The sequence below is a fragment of the Sparus aurata genome, chromosome 10 (genome assembly GCF_900880675.1).
Source record: "Sparus aurata chromosome 10, fSpaAur1.1, whole genome shotgun sequence".
NCBI lineage: Eukaryota > Metazoa > Chordata > Actinopteri > Spariformes > Sparidae > Sparus > Sparus aurata.
This window is the reverse complement of record NC_044196.1, coordinates 30,056,606-30,075,355: the sequence shown is the minus strand read 5'-3', so window position 1 is coordinate 30,075,355 and position 18,750 is coordinate 30,056,606. Positions and strand designations below refer to the sequence as shown.

General features: G+C 44.0%; 1 protein-coding gene across 1 annotated transcript; it reads right to left on the bottom strand.

The window, feature by feature from the left end:
- Positions 1-3,702: 3,702 nt before the first annotated feature.
- polr2a (RNA polymerase II subunit A) lies at positions 3,703-16,837 on the bottom strand. Its single transcript, XM_030430411.1, has 28 exons — positions 16,751-16,837; positions 15,788-15,920; positions 15,547-15,683; positions 15,241-15,414; positions 14,861-15,142; positions 14,595-14,756; positions 14,212-14,432; positions 13,987-14,119; positions 13,740-13,864; positions 13,370-13,580; positions 12,910-13,288; positions 12,690-12,784; positions 12,354-12,557; positions 11,995-12,217; positions 11,722-11,905; positions 11,414-11,585; positions 11,205-11,310; positions 10,383-10,588; positions 10,025-10,288; positions 9,696-9,903; positions 9,507-9,607; positions 9,314-9,418; positions 9,041-9,223; positions 8,744-8,947; positions 8,462-8,648; positions 8,262-8,375; positions 8,020-8,169; positions 3,703-7,290 (listed from the first exon to the last, which is right to left on the bottom strand). Exons 1-28 carry the CDS (start codon positions 16,835-16,837, stop codon positions 6,140-6,142), a joined length of 5,901 nt encoding a protein of 1,966 aa, XP_030286271.1. The 3' UTR covers positions 3,703-6,139.
- Positions 16,838-18,750: the final 1,913 nt, after the last annotated feature.

Genomic DNA, 18,750 nt, shown 5'->3' with positions numbered 1-18,750 from the left:
GAGGCCGACTCAAGTGGAGGCAGAATTCAAACGCAAACCAGGCCTGTGTGACGAAAAACAACCTCCATCTGATGAAATAACGCAAACATGAGGTGATACAATAACACAAAATTACAAAGAAATGTCTATTCATATAATCCCTCCCTCAGATTACTCCTGCTGTGCTCAACTACATTACTTAAACACAACTGTATCTCCATTTTATAATACTTTATTTCTACTCCACTACATTTCAGTTGCAAACCCTGACATCTGTTACTTTGCTACACGTATCAGACAGCTGAAGTCACTGGTTACCTTTCACATTAAGGTTACTTTTGCATGTGATTTCTTATAAAAATCTGTTTCCAGTTCTTCATAATGTGTTACAGATGTCCAGGAGTCATATGCAGGAAAAGTCCTAATATGGTTTCATTTAAATAAATGTTCAAATGATCCAATACTTCACAAAAAAAAAGCAAAGACAAGAGGAAAGTCCAAAAGTGTATTATTAAAAGTACTTTTTTCCATTTAACATGACACGACCCATCAGATTGAGATGGATTAAAGTGGTAAACTTCTGCTGATGCATCACAATCTAAAACTGTCATAAATGATCATATAACAGTCACAGGGGACATTTCTACTGCAGAACGAGCACTTTTACTTTGGAAACTAAGTATACGTTATTTCTGTACTTTTACTCATAAGGGGTCTGGATGCAGGACTTTTAATAGAGTATTTCTAAACTGTTGTATTTGGCCTTTTAGTTAAAGCAGCTACAAGACACTTTCTGTTGGGTTGCTCTGGCGGCCCCTGTGGACAAAGGCTGCATTAGCAGGCTGTGCATCCTGCGGTAAAGATCTTGAATTGGCTAGTGCACGTATTAAGAGCGATTAAAAACAAATACAACACACTCTAACCCTTTTCTTCTAACCGCAGCTGTTCATTGGATGTATCTATTTGTGGCAGATTAATAACTTTAATATAATGACGCCAAAAGAAAGTAAACATTGTTTTAGTATCATGTGAGACTCCTCAACTCATCCTCAGCAATCTGCCATCAAAACTGTGGTTTATTTAATTACTTGTCCAACTCGAATGACGGAATCTAACCAAGGGATTAAAGAATAACTAAATCAAATCAGCCAGTCAGTGATGATTTTGTTTGCTTATGTAGGTCATCTAGTATTAAGCATCAGTATTAAATTGAGACTGAGTTTCATAACCACTTAAAAGTCCTTGTAGCACATACGTAGAACTCGCTTTGACATGCATGTCATTACCTTGAATGCATTTCTAGTCTGTTTGTTTGACAACATATAGCTTCTTAAAAATACAATCTGCCCACCGAATCCCTTCCCTGTCATTAATGACTCAGTGTCAGTGTCTCCGCAGTCAGTAAACATCACCACAGAAACCGCCCCACACAGCACGTAGTCATACCTGGATTCTCCCGGCCAAACACGCCCTAATGTGTAGGAAGCAGCGTGCGGCCTCAGATCGTTATATATGACGTGTTGCCCTACGCTGTGGTAAATCGGGATGAAACCTGTGACTCATTCAGATTACTAGGTTGAAGCATGCACTCCCCTGTAATCTCCCCAGTGAGCACGCAAAGGGGTTTGACACGATTGACACTAAACCGTCTGACTTATCGAAGGAGCAAAGACTTCTAACAGTTATCCTTGTCTTTAAATGATGTAAAGTCAGTGTTTGAGATATACAATTGTTAAGTTGTAGTATATATATTATGTGTTACCGTCTTACAGCTTTGGTTAGTTGTTGAGTTTTGAACATTTCAAATACACACAGTTGATAGTTTAAATGTATAAAGAACTACTAAATTAACTGGATTTCATTGTAAGTACGTAAAAGATTCAAGCCAAATTGCTAAAAACAAATAAATCAATATCATTTTTATGCAAAAAAAAAATTAAAAAAAAATGATATGGCGAACTAGGTTTTCTGTCTCCACAAACGTTGTCAGTATTTGGAACTTATCTGGTTTGACAGATCGTGTTACTTCCTATCAAAACACAAAACAGCACTGTCACATTTCCTCTTGTGTAAGCTGTATTGAACCTTTAACCCCACTGGTGATATGGTCACTGCCAACTCATGTTGTGCAGATAAACACTCTTTATCATCCAAAAACAAATATGTCAGAAGGTGTTTTGTCAAAATAAGCATACAAATAAGCACAAATCATCCACAATAAAGGATGGTGCAGCTGGTGGTGAGATCAGGGCAAAGACAGGAAAACCGTATGCAACATTTGTCAGTGAGGCAGCCTTACCTTTTTTTTTTTTTGTTAAGCGCTGAGCGGAGTCTTCTGAGGACGCAGATGCAGCCAAACTTTTCTGTGTCCTCAGAGTCATTTCTCCATCTGGTGGCCAGACATGGCAACACAGAGATGGTTGAATACCTGTTGGTGAATCTCCAACAATCAAACACCTCTGTACTGGAAATCAAGGCCCACAAGCTTGTGCTTTAATGAAAGTAAAATGGCCCCAAGACAGTGGCAAACCAATCTCTACAGCTTGCTTGTTGAGGCCTTATATATTGTATATATACTGTAGGTCCAGTTGAGTATGGTTGGTATAATTTGGTATGATAACCCAAAGGCAGTTTTGCTAAGTTTAAACACTTGAGCTAGCTATGGTTGGTATAGCTGAGTTTAGCTTTGGGTAAAACCTAGCCGAGACTCTCCATATTTTTTCTTTTAAATTAAATTTTCAGATCTAAAAAAACTTCCAAATGATAGCTAACTGAAGTGAGCTCTCAAAACAGGTGAGTCAAAAGACAAACTTGCCTCCCAAGGTGAAAAATTAACAATTTTCTTTGAGGTTACTGTCACTCAAAGCTTGGTGGATTGACTTCCTGTCTGTGAACAGGTGTGTCACAGCGCCCCCTCGAGGAAGGAGTGTGTTAGCTTTCGTTTACGCTAAACAACAGAACTCTGATGGGATCACAGGGTTTACCGGCACAAGTGTTCAGCATCAGGGCATATGTGAATGCTTTTCCTATCATTAGATATATAATAATATGTAAACACTGTTATTTATCGCAGCTGTGCTTAAAGGAAAGAAAAGTCTATAAGCCAATGAGCTAATACTGACTATTATTTAAGTAAAACTAGAATTAGAGGAATGCAAAAATACTTCGTTACAAATAAAAGCAATATTTGATTTGGAGCTTCAAAAGTAAAGTAGTCTTTTGGAATAAATACCCTTATTGACTATATAAGGCCCATATATTATATCTAACAGTACATTTAATATTGTAGCTGGTCATTGTGGAGCTAATTTGACCCATTTTACACCGTTTTTATTTTTTATTTCATTCATGTTTTGGCCTTTTCACAGCTGAAGGTTGGCAGGAAATCGGATGAGAGAGGTGGGATGACATGCAGCAAGGGACAACGGGTCAGATTTGAAACCTGGCCCGCTGCGCCGAGGACACAGCCTCTGCACATGGGCCGCATGCTCGACTGAGGTTGCCGTTTATCAGATCAAAGTGGATCAGATTTCTCCGTGAAATTTGATTGAGTGGCATAAGATGGGAATATAAGCACAAGCATCTCAAAATCATCTTCAAGTTCTATTCAAGTAAACATACTAATGGATTGATTACCAAAAGTTGGGTGGAAAATGAAGGGTGTGTTGTAGCATAAAACTGACATCGGCTGTGGAAGAGTGACATAAAAGACGGAGACAAACGTGTAGTAAAACTTTTATTCATTTTTTTCCAAGTCAAAAAACAAACAGAACAAAGATACGGAGAATGAGATAATGAATCGATTTCTATACAGTGGCAATTTCAAGTTAAACCTTCCTTTGCCCAGACAAGCGTCTTTCCTCAGTTTGAAACCCTGTCTCACCCTCGGACACACACGCATACACACATTCATACAACCCGGGAGTCCCGATGCTCTGAATTGACTGGACAGCACACAGTTAAGACAACAGGATTAGATGCAAGCATAGTGGACAAAATATCACAATGTCTGGGGGCTTAGGTCCACCACAATATTTACTAAGTGCAATTACCAAACCTGCTTTATCTCAAAGGCCAGAAGATGCAGTCCTTTCAATTCGAGACCATCTTGGAAGCAATGTTTTCACAAAATCATTTTAACATAAACATAACCCACGGGACTCCGAGTGAGACCCCAAACACGTCGCCCCCTCCCCATGATTCCCCTGCTCACAGGTACATACACTGGTAGAAAAAAAAGAAACACTGATTTCAGAAACGAGGATCACTTGTGGATGAAGGGGGAAGAGGGAGGAGACCCAGCGAGTCCAATAAACTCAGAAAACCGCGTCGAGTGATCAAATGGAACGAGGAGGGAAGGGAAAAAATGTTTCCATTGTCATCAGCCGGTTTCCTAACGCAGTCAAACTAGGTCGAGTTGTGTGAGAAAGCACCCATATTCAAAAAAAGAAGATCACACTAATGTAGTGGGTAAGGTTGTTTTTTTTTTCACAGAGAGGCCCAGAAGTGCTGTTTCTTTGGACCATCTCTGCTTAAAAGAAATAAACTGTTCCATGCCAACAGGAGGACAAATGTTGCCAGAGAAGTGAGAACACTGAACTGAGCACTGAACTTTTCTTGCCCCTCTACGTTTAACTGAAGCAACGTCACGACCTGCTGACACAGCATGCAACATTTCCTACAACTGTTACTGAAAAAAGCAGTCGCCGTTGTGGCAAAAAAAAACTCGGGACAGTCGGGGAGAAAGCGGGCGAAAATAAAAAAGCACTCCCCTCCGTCCTCTGCCCCTTCATCCACAGAACACGAGCGTCCTGCAAACAGGTTTACAAAGTCACCAAAAGCAAACTAGAGGAAAGCCGAAAACAAATTAGAAGTCTTAATTTTCCTCCATTAATATTCACACAGAATAGCAGTTAACTTTCTTTCTTAAATAAATCGAACAGTCCAAATAATCCTGTGTACACGTCAGCTATCAGAAATGGGACAGAGATTAGCGAGAAGTGGGAGGGGTTGGAAAAAAAAGAATCTTCAACCTAAAGCTTGATTAAAATGTATTAACATGTGCTACTCATGCAAACAATGACAAAAGCAGCAAAACTAGTATTCCTCTCCCACATGTTTGGGCCCCATTTCTTCCTAGAATCAAAATTAAAGACAGAATAATCATTCTGACTTTATTTTTTTTCATATAAATCTTTAAATTCCCAGTGTCAAGGGAAGATTATTATTTGGAAAAGTTTCTTTTTTTTTTTTTTGTTTTCTTCTGATGCACAAGTCTCCAAAATGGTAGAGGACAAGAGGATGCTGGTGGGTGTTTTTCATGACATCTTTCAGGTTTTGTCTTTGGGGTGTGAAGGAGCAAGAGGGGAGGGCGATGGGTACATAGAGCTATGTAGTCATTGATGTTCAGAGTGAAATTAATTTTCCCTGCGAGCCAGTTTCTCTCTCCTATCATGTATTTATTTCTCCTTTAGATAATCTGACTTTACTCCTAAAGCTCCGTCTTCCATCCACAAAAACGCCCCCAAAAACTGGCAGAGACTGTAGTTTTACAAAAGCAGCGGAAAGGTCTAACAAGATACACCTTGGTGAAATATGCAGTAAACAAAGTCTAAACCCTACCTCCTTGATTTTCTTTACAGCTTATGCTTTAGTGATGAATACAATCCACTTCTCAAAAAGGCTTTTGGCAATATGTACGCTTTTCCACGACTACACACCCGACATTTAGAGAATGAGAGAGAGACTGGATGCAGTACACTAGAAAGTTAAAAAGGGACATTTTCTCCCCCGTCATGTGTTCGCCACATCTTCCTCTCCTTTTAATTCCCTATTGGGATTTGCAGTTTTGCTCCAACACCCCGTGTGAAAATTAAAAAACTATTTCAAAAGGCAGCCTTTTTTTTTTTTTTTCCTTCAGGCGAAGCAGTTCATGTCTTTCACGCTATAGTTTTAGCAATTTCTTGTGATAAAGGGGGCCCTCAGATGATCAAACACAGAGGTCCCCACGGGAGATTTCTCATATGAAAAACAATCACAATCGGGACCCCTGTGGCGAGAAGCACCGCCGCCTCCAGCTGGTTAAAGATGCTGTCCTTCAGGTGTCCACCGCGAGGTGACGGGGCTTCTTCAACTGCCTCCCCTTCTCGTCCGCGGCGGATCAGTTGTTCTCCTCGTCGCTGTCGTCGGGGCTGATTGCCGGGCTGTAGGTGGGGGAGGTGGGGCTGTACCCAGGGGAGGTGGGGCTGTATGTGGAGCCTTTAGGACTAGTTGGTGAGTACGTAGGAGATGTGGGTGAGTACTTGGGTGATGTAGGGGAGTAAGTAGGGGAAGTAGGGGAGTACTTGGGGCTGGTAGGGGTGTATGTCGGGGAGGTGGGGGAGTAGGTAGGAGAGGTGGGGCTGTATTTCGGAGTCGTCGGGGAGTAGGTGGGAGAAGTTGGTGAGTACTTCGGCGATGTCGGGGAGTACTTTGGAGAGGTGGGGGAGTATTTGGGAGAAGTGGGGGTGTACTCTGGGGAGCTGGGGCTGTATGAGGGTGAAGTCGGGGTATATTTGGGGGAGGTTGGGGAGTAGGAAGGGGAGCTGGGGCTGTAGGAGGGGGAGCTGGGTGTGTAGGTGGGTGACTGTGGGGTGTAACGTGGACTTGAGGGTGAGTAGGACGGAGAGGTGGGCGAGTAAGAGGGAGAGGTGGGGGAGTAGTTGGGGCTGGTTGGGGTGTAGTTCGGGGAGGTTGGAGAGTAAGAGGGCGATGTGGGGGAGTAGGAGGGAGAGGTGGGGGAGTAACTGGGCGAGGTGGGAGTGTAGTTCGGCGATGTGGGGCTGTAGCTCGGGCTGGTGGGAGAGTAGGAAGGAGAGGTGGGGGAGTAGGATGGAGAGGTGGGGGAGTAGGATGGAGAGGTGGGGGAATAAGATGGAGAAGTGGGTGAGTATGAGGGGGAGGTGGGGGAGTAGCTTGGAGACGTTGGGCTGTAGCTCGGCGATGTCGGGCTGTAGCTCGGCGAGGTGGGAGAATAGGAGGGAGACGTGGGTGAGTAGGACGGGGAGGTAGGGGAGTAGGAGGGAGACGTTGGGGAATAAGACGGCGAAGTGGGCGAATAGGAGGGGGAGGTTGGGGAGTAGCTGGGCGAAGTGGGTGAGTAGGAGGGAGATGTGGGGCTGTAGTTTGGGCTGGTGGGGGAGTAAGAGGGAGAAGTGGGAGAGTAGGAGGGTGAGGTGGGGGAGTAGCCTGGGCTTTGCGGGGTGTAGCCTCCAGGGGAGCGGGGCTCGTAGGCCGGGGAGGTGGGTGAGTAGTTGGGTGACATCGCTCCACCTAAAGAGGGAAACAGAAAAAACTTTTAAGTGGTGAAAAACTTGAGGAGTCCCTCAGGGATCCATTCTTGGGCTGCTGTTATTTCTATTTTGCATGATTTGAAGTTTGTCAGATTTACTTTGTCCTCAGATTTTGCAGATGACTGTTGATTAGTTGATTAGAGTTATTTTGAATTTATTACAACATCAATAATCAGAAAACAGTTACTATCATTATTATTGATATCATTAATATTTTGGTAATCTATTGATTTGTTAACATTAAATAAAGAAAATAAATGTAGTATTTAACTTATTGTTAATTGTATTGATATTTCACTACTCATATTGTATCGCTGTTGGTGTCTAAATGCTTTTTCAATCACTTAGCACCTGTCAAAGTGGCAATTCTATGTAAATACAGTTTGATTGACTGAAGTTGTAGTGAACATATCTCAGATATGTGCTAACTTAGAGAGCCATTTGTTTAAATGTAGAATTTAAAGTACATACTTTAATATATTCTCTTTTTTAAATTAATTTTAAAAATATTTTATTCATTCTTATTTTGGTAAAGGTACCAAGTAAGTTTTTTCTTTTCCCTGTTTGTATCTATTGCATTTTTTTGTTTTATGGTTGTTTGATTTCAATTTGTACAAAGACGGAGTCGAAAAATCTAAATCCGTGGCCACGTTATTATTACAATTATTTAAACCCGTAACATAAACCAAAGGTTTCTGCAGCGTCTTACCTGGAGATGGGATGTACGGGCTGGCAGGTCCCGGAGACCCTGGAGACCCAGGAGTGGGAGACCAGGCCGGTGAGTAGCCTGGAGAGAAGCCACTTGCATCTGATGCTGCACTGGGAGAGAAACCTGCTGCACCAGGGGTCATGCCGCTTCCTGAGAAAAAACAAAAAACACAAAAAGCCAAACTTAGTGAATGAAACCTCCCAAAATAAGAAAATAGCCGGAGCACCCGGGGATACACTCACCGACACTGGGGGACCAGGCACCGTAGGCTGGTGTTGCTCCTGTGTTCCAGGGGGTCATGGCAGGTGACATACCGCTCATGGGACTTGGCACCGTGCCAAAGAACATGCCAGTGGCTGCAAATAGGACATATAGAGAAGATAAGTACTATAACTCTTACACTGTATCTACCGTCATATCTGACAAACATCGCTCCACTTACGTCCAGCCACGCTGATGCCAGGTATGTTGGTGGGGATCTCCATGCCGTATTTACACTTCTCAGCATCCAAGAGCAGGTCAAAGCATCCTGTACCAGCCGGGGCGAGCTGGCCGAGCATGATGTTCTCAGACACACCCTTCATGGGGTCGGATTCACCGTGGGATGACGCCTCCATCAGCACATCCACCTGGAGGGGGAAACGGAAGAAAGAGTGGAGCGGTTATGAAATCTCAACTAGGATACAGCAGTTTCGACTGATGACATAACTGATTATGCTCTCACCGTCTCCTCAAAGGAACACTTCATGAGCGGCCCCGTGTCTTGACGGTTGATGCCGTGACGTGTGATGGCCATCAGGTGACCGCGGCACGTCATGGTGTCACAAAGCAGAGCCAAGTGACGGTAGTTGACGTAGGAACCGTCAAAGGAGATGACGTGGTACAACTCCCTCTCCAGAGCCTTCCGCACAGCCTCAATTCCCAACACCTACGCAAGAGAGACAGAACATGAAAATTCATTTCTTTACAAAGCTGCTATATTCCTACTAAAAAGGTTTTTTTTTTTTTTTTGCTTTCGTACCGTGAAAATCTCCACAATGTCGTTGGACGTGGTCCTGACAGGATCGACGTCCTTCTCGCTGAGGACCCTCATGAGGCTCACTCCGTCCGTCTCGAGGATCCACTCCTGCAGGGCCTTGAACTCACCATCCTCCGTGATGATGATCTTCTTCTTATTGTCAGTCTGGGGCAAGTGCATGTACACCTGGAGGAGAAGAGTGTCACCTTTGACTTCTCTCTACAGGCAGGCATACGCTTTTGTTACAGATCAGAAGCTCGTCCATCAATCTGTTACCTTGCTGATCTGCTCGATGCCCTGAAGCGTCATGTCCGTCAGCATGTTGGACTCGATGCACCTCAGGAACACATCGTCATCCATTTTGTCCACCACTTCCTCATCCTAGGCAAAGAAATTACAGGACTTAGGGATGAAGAGGGAACCTGGCTAAAGTGCGTTTACTGTTGTTGAATGCGACATCAATGCTCACCTCTTGGAACTTGTTCTCATCGCTGTTCATGATTCTGATTCGCAGCACGAGCTTCTCAGCATTGTCGTCATTGAAAATACAGTTCAGATCATCTCCGAAACCTTTGCGGGAAAAACAAAAAGTTGTCACTAGAGGATAGCCACTTCCCTTCAATTTAGTACTGAATACAGACATGTGCATTCAACCCACCTGCGTTGATCTTCTCTGCAATCTGCTCCATAGTCAGCTTGCGATCAGTCATGTGCTTGCGGTCGAGCTCGATGCGCAGCAGCCACGGTGAGATGCGCGTCACGTCAAAGTCGGGCATCTCATAGTAGACGTTCACCCACTCCTGGTCCTCGGCCACCACAGTGTTCTGGGGGTTGGGGTCGTAGTAGATGGCGGTGTTTGCCGTCACCTGCGTAAAAAAAAAAAAAAAGAGCCCATTTTTTGTCACCGCTTTTAAATGGATTGGGGGGGATGAAATTGGATTTTTAAAGAAAATAAAAGAACCGTTCAACAATTTTGTTCCCGCTTACCTTTCGCAGTGTGGTGTGCTCCAACCGACAGAGAATGTCCTTTGCCCTCTCAGCGTCGCGCGCCGCCTGGCCCAGCAGGAAAACGGTCAGCGAGGGAGTTTTGGGCCTCTTGGAGATGTTGATCAACTCCTTCAGACGAGGCACACCCAGCGTTACGTTCTTGGCGGACACACCGGCGTAGTGGAAAGTGTTGAGTGTCATCTGTGTGGCCGGCTCTCCCAGCGACTGAGCAGCCAGGGCGCCGACCATTTCACCCGGATGGGCCTTGGAAATGAGGAAAACGAGCGATTAGTAAAATAAAAATGAAACCTTTCTCTCAAGCAGCTCTCGAATTAAAAGAATAATAAGCTAAACTTACGATGGACTGGTTGAATTTAGTCTCAATCTCTCCCAGCAGCCAGTCGAAAGCCTCCGTGGAGAGGCGGAACTCCTCCGTCATGCGTTTGGAGCAGAGCGTGGAGCGCAGGTGGATGTTGAAGAGCAGGGTGGCGTTCTGCTGGGCCTGTCTGCTCAGCGGGTCGTCACCATTTACAATAACCAGCTTCTTACTCAGATCGTGAAGACCTGGGGAGCCAAAACGCACCTTAAGATTGACATTTATGCTGTATTTGTGACATTTGTGAGGGTTTTCTGGTAGTTCCGTACTGATTGTAAACATTTTTCACCCAGAAAATTTGCTATCTTAAAGTCTTGTTTTATACAATGTGCATCCTTGATATTCTGAGGCTTTAAGTCTCTGTATTAAAGAGGGACGAGGACTTGTGCTGTTCGACCCGTTATGCAACAGGGATTCTCCAGGTAGCTTTACGTGGCTTAAAGGAGAACATTGTGTCCAGGCCAGGAACTCCTCAATCTAATTCTACGACCAGTGCTCTCGCACATGATTCACAAAATCCTGTGACTAATATTGTGTATATTTAAGAAACGGCTCAGGCCTCTTCTTTTTATCTAACCTTTAATAGTCTAATCACTAACATGGCTAGTTTAATTTGCTATATCTGTAATATAGGTATTTTACGCTTTCATCTTTAGATCACAACCAACTTATCTGTGTTTTTGAAACTCCTGTAAAGCACCCTGAGCTGCACTTTATGTATGAAATGTGCTGTATAATTAAGGTTTATCATTATTAATATTATTAAAAACATTTGTGGCAACCTCATGTGATGTTTGAGCTTACCGTCAACAACCCTCAGAGGATTGAGGTCTGTTGGGGTCCGAGTGTTGATGCGGAAGATCTTCTGCGCGTTCCAGATCATTCTGGCCAGGTTGCATGGCAGCACCACCTGTAGGCGGGGAGAAACATCGCCGCGTGTGAGCATTTTTTTTTTTTTTCATTTCACGTGGCAGTCCCGGAGACCGTTAAAGAGCGGCGCTTTATCCACGCACCTTGCTGTCTCCTGTGGGGAAAATGGCTCGGAGGATCTCCCTGTCTTCTTTCATCTTGTCGAACTCCCTCTCCAAGGCACTCTGCACGTGGGCGTTGGTCATCACGTCTTTTACGACGTCTTCCTGCAGCGTCCGCCTCAGCGCTCGCTCGTTGGTGCAATCAAATTTAAACCTAAAACACATTAGAAATAATTTAAGCCGCTGTTGACCAAATTTTTTGCAATATTACGCATGCAGTTTAGGGAAAAGTAGCTTGGACTATAACCCATGACGCTCTAACTGTGTGAGTATATAAGTGTGTGGCTTACTTCTTTTCAAAGGCCTTGTTTGAGGGTTTGAGCGTCGCCACGTTTTGAAACTCGACGTTCTCTCCCGCCAGGCCGTCCTCACCGTAACGCAGCTGGACCACCTGGTTGATGGAGTTACGCACCGTGCCGTCGTACTTCACCATCACCGACTCCATAGACTTGATCAGACGACGCTGGATGTAACCTGATAGAAAATGGTAAACGCATTACAAACCAATTTTTTTGGCTCTCGGGCAGCTCATTGAAATGCCTTTTTTCATCCAACTCTCTCACCGGTCTCAGCAGTCTTGACAGCTGTGTCGATCAGACCCTCTCTGCCTCCCATGGCGTGGAAGAAGAACTCTGTGGGTGTCAGGCCGGCCAGGTAGGAGTTCTCCACGAAGCCTCTGCTCTCAGGACCGTAATCATCCTTAATGAAGTGAGGCAGCGTGCGGTGTTTGAAGCCGAACGGGATTCGTTTACCCTCAACGTTCTGCTGCCCCACCACAGCAATAACCTGAACAAGAATGGAAGATGATGTGAATCAAACCCATCTCTCATAAACAGTAAGCTAGTGATCGTTATATTGACAAAAACAATAAATAAAGAGTATTAAAAAAAGAAGATAGTGATCGTTAGATTGATTCTTTTACCTGTGAGATGTTAATCTTTGATCCCTTGGAACCAGCCACCACCATGGACTTGAAGTTGTTGTACTCAGACAGAGACTTCTGGGCTGACGATCCGGTTTTGTCTCGAGCGTCGTTGAGGATACGATTCACCTGGTTCTCAAAGGTCTGCCTCAGAGTGTTACCGGGTGTCGGCTCCAGCTCATTGTTGTGGGCCTTCTCGATGACCTGGCAAAGGAAAAATGTAACTTTTTTATTATTTCTGCTGAATAACAGGTACGACTAAGTTGAAATAACCACATTTGAGTTGATCTGCTACTCAAAAGAGATGTTGGTGACTATGAAATACTTTGTGCTTACTTCTATCACATCCTGTTTGGCTTTCTTGATGGTATTCTGAATGTCAAGGTAGGTCTTGGCGTCAGCAATGGAGTCACCAATACCAATGGAATGACCTGGAGAAAATTAATAAACTTGTTAGTAGTAAAACAAACAATGGCAAAGAATATAAAGTCTTGATTGCAAAAATTATACAGATTAAATACAGCGATAAAGGTGTGTGTGCTTTACGGTGTCTTACCCTCGATGAGCAGCCAGTTGTTGACCACAGTCTGAATGTTAGAGTAGAAGAGCCGGGTAATGTCGTGGCCCATCTCCAGGTAGGAGATGTGGACGAGGGAGCCGGCCGAGGTTCCCAGAGATTTCTTACACAGGATGCCCATGATCAACTCCCCGTTCTCCACTATGACCTTGGTGTCCCCGGGCGAGATGTGCTTGTAAGGGCCGCTGTCCTCCTCGTCTGGATGGGTGCTGTGCGTGCGGATCACGTTGATGTGTCCGGGAATGATTAAGCTGAAGATCTGCTTGCCCGTCCACAGAGGACGGGGCTTGAGGATGGCCGGCTGAGGCACTTTCCCGTCCCAAGTGGAGAGGAACATGAGGAGGTTCATCACTTCACCCTGTGGTGCACAAACACAGTCTTAAAACCCCTTCAAGCCGAGAAAAAGCACCTGCTAGTAATATCATAGCATTCTCCTTACTCTCTCTAAGAAGACGTCTCTCTTGGTGAACTTGCGGACAGCTGTGAGGGTGTCCTGCACGATACCCATGACGGGCCTGTTGGACTGGGGTGTGACGATCATACGTGGCACCATGGCCAGCTCCTGGATCTCCGCCCTCGTCTCGAGGGACTGAGGCAGGTGGAGGTTCATCTCATCCCCGTCAAAGTCAGCGTTGTACGGGGTGGTCACACTGAAGGGAGACAAGAGGATTTCTTGATCACTGCCCGGATACTAAGACACACCCTTTGGAGTATGCTCAATTATTAAATTGCTTCTATAAAAAGAGACTGCCTGTTTCAAAGAAAACACACTTTTAAAAAGCCAAAGGGGTCTAGTCTTCATTTTGTACCTGAGGTTAAGTCGAAATGTGGACCATGGCAGGATGCGGACCCTGTGCCCCATCATGGACATTTTATGTAGTGTTGGCTGTCGGTTGAAGATGACGATGTCACCGTCACACATGTGTCTTTCCACCTAAACAGAGAAAAACATCGGTGTTAGTCAGTATGAAATTAAGTCTAATATAATTATCTCATAAAAGTTAATTGGAGACATCAACACAGCACTGTGGCAGCGTATAGTTATTTGAATCTTGCCTTGTAGCCAATCTGCAGATGAAGGTCACTTGGTTTTGGGTGGAATCGCAGGTCAATTCTGTCTCCATTGTCACGGATGATGTATTTGGCTCCTGGGTACTGGCTGTTGCCTCTGCGCACCAGCTCTTGTAATCTAGGATGGTCACATTTCATGATTATGGTCTCAAAATACAGGGTGTTTTTACGCATCATATGGGCTTAAATCAGCTAACTTCTCCGCAGTACCTGTCAATATTAAAGGGTGTGACGATTTCTGGGAAGGTCATGTTGGCTGCGATGGATCGCGGGACGCCGACTTGGTCGATCTGCAGGTTGGGATCCGGGGTGATGACAGTTCGGGCGGAGAAGTCCACACGCTTGCCCATGAGGTTACCTCGAACTCGCCCCTCTTTGCCCTTTAGACGCTGCTTTATGGATTTGAGAGGACGGCCAGACTTTTGCATTGCCTGTGGACGGAAACTCGGATTGTAATTCAAGCACCATAAAAAAAAAATGCTGTGCAAGAACGTAATACGGAAAAACTGTGAAAGCAACTGAAGCTGGGCTCAATACTTTACATCAAATACAACACCGCATAATTAAAAGGCATCAGTTAAGCGTATAAATACCCTTGGCAGGCCCGGTAATTCATTGTCCACCATGGTGGCGACATGAAACTGAAGCAGTTTGACATCCTCAGCGATGACGTGAGCCGCCGCACCGCTCTGCTCATTTCTTCTCAGCTGGTTGTTGATTTTGACGATGTCAGCCAGCTTGTGGGTCAAGTCGTCCTTTAAAAAAAAAAGGAATGGTTAGATTATTTGTTGTAATGATTGTGGTCAGATGTTAGATTTTCTTTTTAAAACAGCTTGAAAACTTCACTACTTTACTTTACCTGGTTGCGAGCAGAGCCCTGCATGACAACAGCAGGCCTGACAGCCAGCGGAGGCACGGGCAACACGGTTACAATCATCCACTCTGGTCTGGCGAACTTGGGGTCCATGCCCAAGATGACATCCTCTTCATCCGAGATGCGCTTGAAGATCTCGTGCACCCGCTCGGGGCTCAGCAGGATTTTCTTCTCCTGCGAGTCCTCGTTAACGTGCTTCCACTCGGCATACAGCTCCAGACCTGAGCGTCTGATGCGTGGCTGGTAGCGCCCACACCCACCATGGCCCTGCAGAGGTCAGGGGAAGAATGTGAGTTAAGATGAGCAGTCCAGTGAATTTTGGAGCTTTGGACAAAAGCTTTGACAAAAAGACTCCAGCAGAATACCTTCTCCTTAGTGATGTCCTCCTCGGTCTCCTGCTGTTCCATTCCGAATTTGTTGTCCATCTCCTCCCCTCCTTCACAGATATTTTTCCCTTTGCAGAGCTCATAAACGTGTGTCAGACGCTTCCTGGGCTGCCCTTTAGATTTTATTAGGATGTCTTTGATCTTGGGATTGTTCTGGAGGCGACAGGAATGGGAGCAAGTTAAACATCAGTGCAGCAAAATCTATGAACAAGACTGGAATGATACTGTTACGATAAAAAATTTTTTTTTTATAATTATGTACTGTAATATGCTTAGTATACTTACTGAATCCACTAATAGCTTAGAGCAAAAGAAGCACACACATCGAAGGACCTTCATGATCTTTGTGACGAAGCCAACATGGAAAACTGGCTTTGCCAGCTCTATGTGGCCAAAGTGTCCTGGACATTCTGTCATGTTGCCTGGAGAGACAAAAAACATGAAATATTAAATTGTGACCTCAGATAGGAAGTTCAGTGAACTGATCAATGTTATAATTTAATGAAATGCGAACATCAAACCGTACCTGCACATGTCTGACACCTTCCAGTTCTTTCGATGACCCCTTGTCTTGGGTCCATAAGGCCGCCAAGTTTAGGACGTCCTCCTTCTGTTGTTTCGGGGTATTTGATTCCCCCTTCAGTGACGGACATCCGTTTCTGGGAAGAACGAAAAAAAACAACAACATAAGTTGATGCTACAATCATCAGCAGTTGATCATCTTCTGTCAGTTTAAGAATATGAAACATCAATAACGATGCATACATGTCAGTTAGAAAAAAGTATTAATCACAAGAATTCCTCCACATCAGTGATAGAATCTATATTTCTATTATCGAACATCCAGTGATCAGTGCTGAAATAATCAAAAGAATTTCTGTTTAAGGATGCACTTTGCCGAAATAAGGTTCATTAAACAATCAATTTTACTATGATATAAAACGTTGTGCTCAGTTGTATTAACATATATATATATATATATAATCCAATATTCATGAATACATATACGAATGAAAACAGCAAATATTAGTTCAAAAAAACATGCGTATCTGACTGTTTGAGTACCCTTTTATTAATTTGTTGTATGAGCAAACAGAACAATGCGTACAATACGACCAGTGGTAAAACTAAACGAGCAGTGTCCATAACAAAAAGCTACAAAGTAATTAAAATGTCTACTTACTGATGGGCCTACAAGGTACATTGCATGTTTATAATGGGGGTTTAATTGATGTGATAGCATGAATCCTATCTGAGAATGTTGTGCTTAAAGTTTTTCAAACTTCCTGCTACATGCTAGTTAGCACTAGCGCCACCAGCCTGACACAGCTAGCTAGGCTAGGCTAACAGCAAGCATTTCCGTTGTAAATAGAACCATGTGTTTGCCACATATGTTAAATTACAAGGTAAGTCAAGAAAACTGTAAGAGTCATGTGTGATCTGTCTGAGAATCAATAAAATACCCCCACTTCCCAAAAAGAAAACCTACAAGCTCATCTGGGCTGATGATGCCGAACTGAACTCTCTTGATCGTGCGCAATGGGCATGCGCTGTCGCCGGAGGGCGGTCCGTGCATCCTGTCTATTCAAGAGACGCGTCCTTCCTCGGCACGCCGCTTTGTGAGCAGGAACAGCCTTTAAATAATCACCACGACTCTGGTCAGGCCGCCAACGGTGACCGGAAAGTCTCCGAAGGCGATATCCCAGGGACCTCTGTTGTCGTTTGCCTTTATTACCTAATTATTTATGTTTTGGTCCTAAGTAAGATGGCTACTGACTGTTCCCTTCCCTTTTCCTGATCTACACACCGGAGCGCTCTAAGCGCTTCTGAGCATGAAGTGCTTCAACGCTTGTTTATATAGACTGAGTGCAGACTACGGGGTTGCTCACTCATAGAGGCAGGGGCTGACTGTTCGGAAGGTGGGACATGGAGCTCTGTAGTAAAACGCTCATTGGCTATTCAAGACAGTTATATGAATAATTAATTTTACCACACGTACAGCCAATAAGAAAGCACGTTTACTTTTTTGACGAATCAAAACTAAAGGCGGGCGTTAAGTTAATCTAAACTCACTCCGATTGGCTTTATCAAAGCGGGGTAGGCGGCGCGGCGTATACTTTGCAAGCAATATATGAATATTCAATCAAAATGCTTTTGATTCGTTCTTTGTCTCATTAATATTGAGTAGTACAAAACGGAGATCCAATGGCTGCGAAGAAATGAACCTTCTTAGAATAATTTCAACAAAACCCGCCCTGCTTCCGATATTTGCCGAGTGTGGCCGATGTGAATTTCTTCCCTCAGAGCAAAAATAAAAAAAATCTCTGTTCTCCCGTTCGTCTCGCTCTAGATCAGCCTGGGCTCTAAGAAAAGAGGCTCAGGGCTGAGGCCTGTTAAGACCTTTGATTAAACAAGGGGAAATGGTCGAAATACATGATGTTTTCATACAGAAACACTGTATAATGGATTATTTTCGAGTTACTTTAGAAAGACGTCGACTTTTCGGGTTTTCGTCCTCTGCATTTTTGGATCTCTGGGACTTTTTTGCAAGCCTCGGACTCGCCTGCGAGGGATCGCCGACCAATGGACTTGATTTTCCGTACGCCCTGTAGGAAAGTCTCGGGGGAGCCTTAAGTGTTCATTTAACGGCGGTTTTTTAACTGGTGTTGATAATTTTTACATATTCGTGCTATTTTTGTGATTTAAATCCAGTTGACTTGTTCACTTGTTCTCACGCTTGTAGTATTTTTGTTAAAATATGGAACATTGTCGTAGGCCACGTTTTGAAAGTAGTCTGAAATGCCGTGGTTTTGGCGGTTCAATTAGATCAGTTCGCTATTTATTTAGTTGGTTACTAACTTGAATAATTATAAACTGGGATTTAGACAAGTCATTTACTAGCCACTTGATTGCCTTTTAGAACAATAACGTCCAAATTGTGCGTTCATAGCATTACAACCGGTGAAATAGCTAGCTTAAGGTAGGACTTTAACGACATCGACGGTATGTTCTCTGGTGGGATTTTTGTGTTATTTTATATTATATATTATTGCTAAAGCTAAAGTGGCTTTGATAATAACATGGATCGTGTTGAACAAGCTAGCGTTAAGCTCCGAGGAGGTCTTTATTGACGGTAAAGTAGCCCGCTGGCTTAGCCTTCCAACAGGAAAAAAAAAGAAGTTTAGCTTTTGGTAACTATTTCTTCATAAGCCAATTTAATCCGTTTTTTCAAGCGAGTATCCGTGTTGATACTAATGATGTAGCACACGGATGGTGTTAACGTTAACTGTGGCATCGGGATACATATTGTACTGTAACGTTACCGGGATGATTGAAATGTAAACCTAGCACCGCTAGCGTAACTGGACGCCTTTAACGTTAGCGGCCAACATGGCGGTGTTTGACGATATGCTTCTTGTTGTGAGCGAGAAAGATGGAGTCTGGAATATTGTTGTTTGCCAACTTACATGGCTACATAGCTGCGCAATT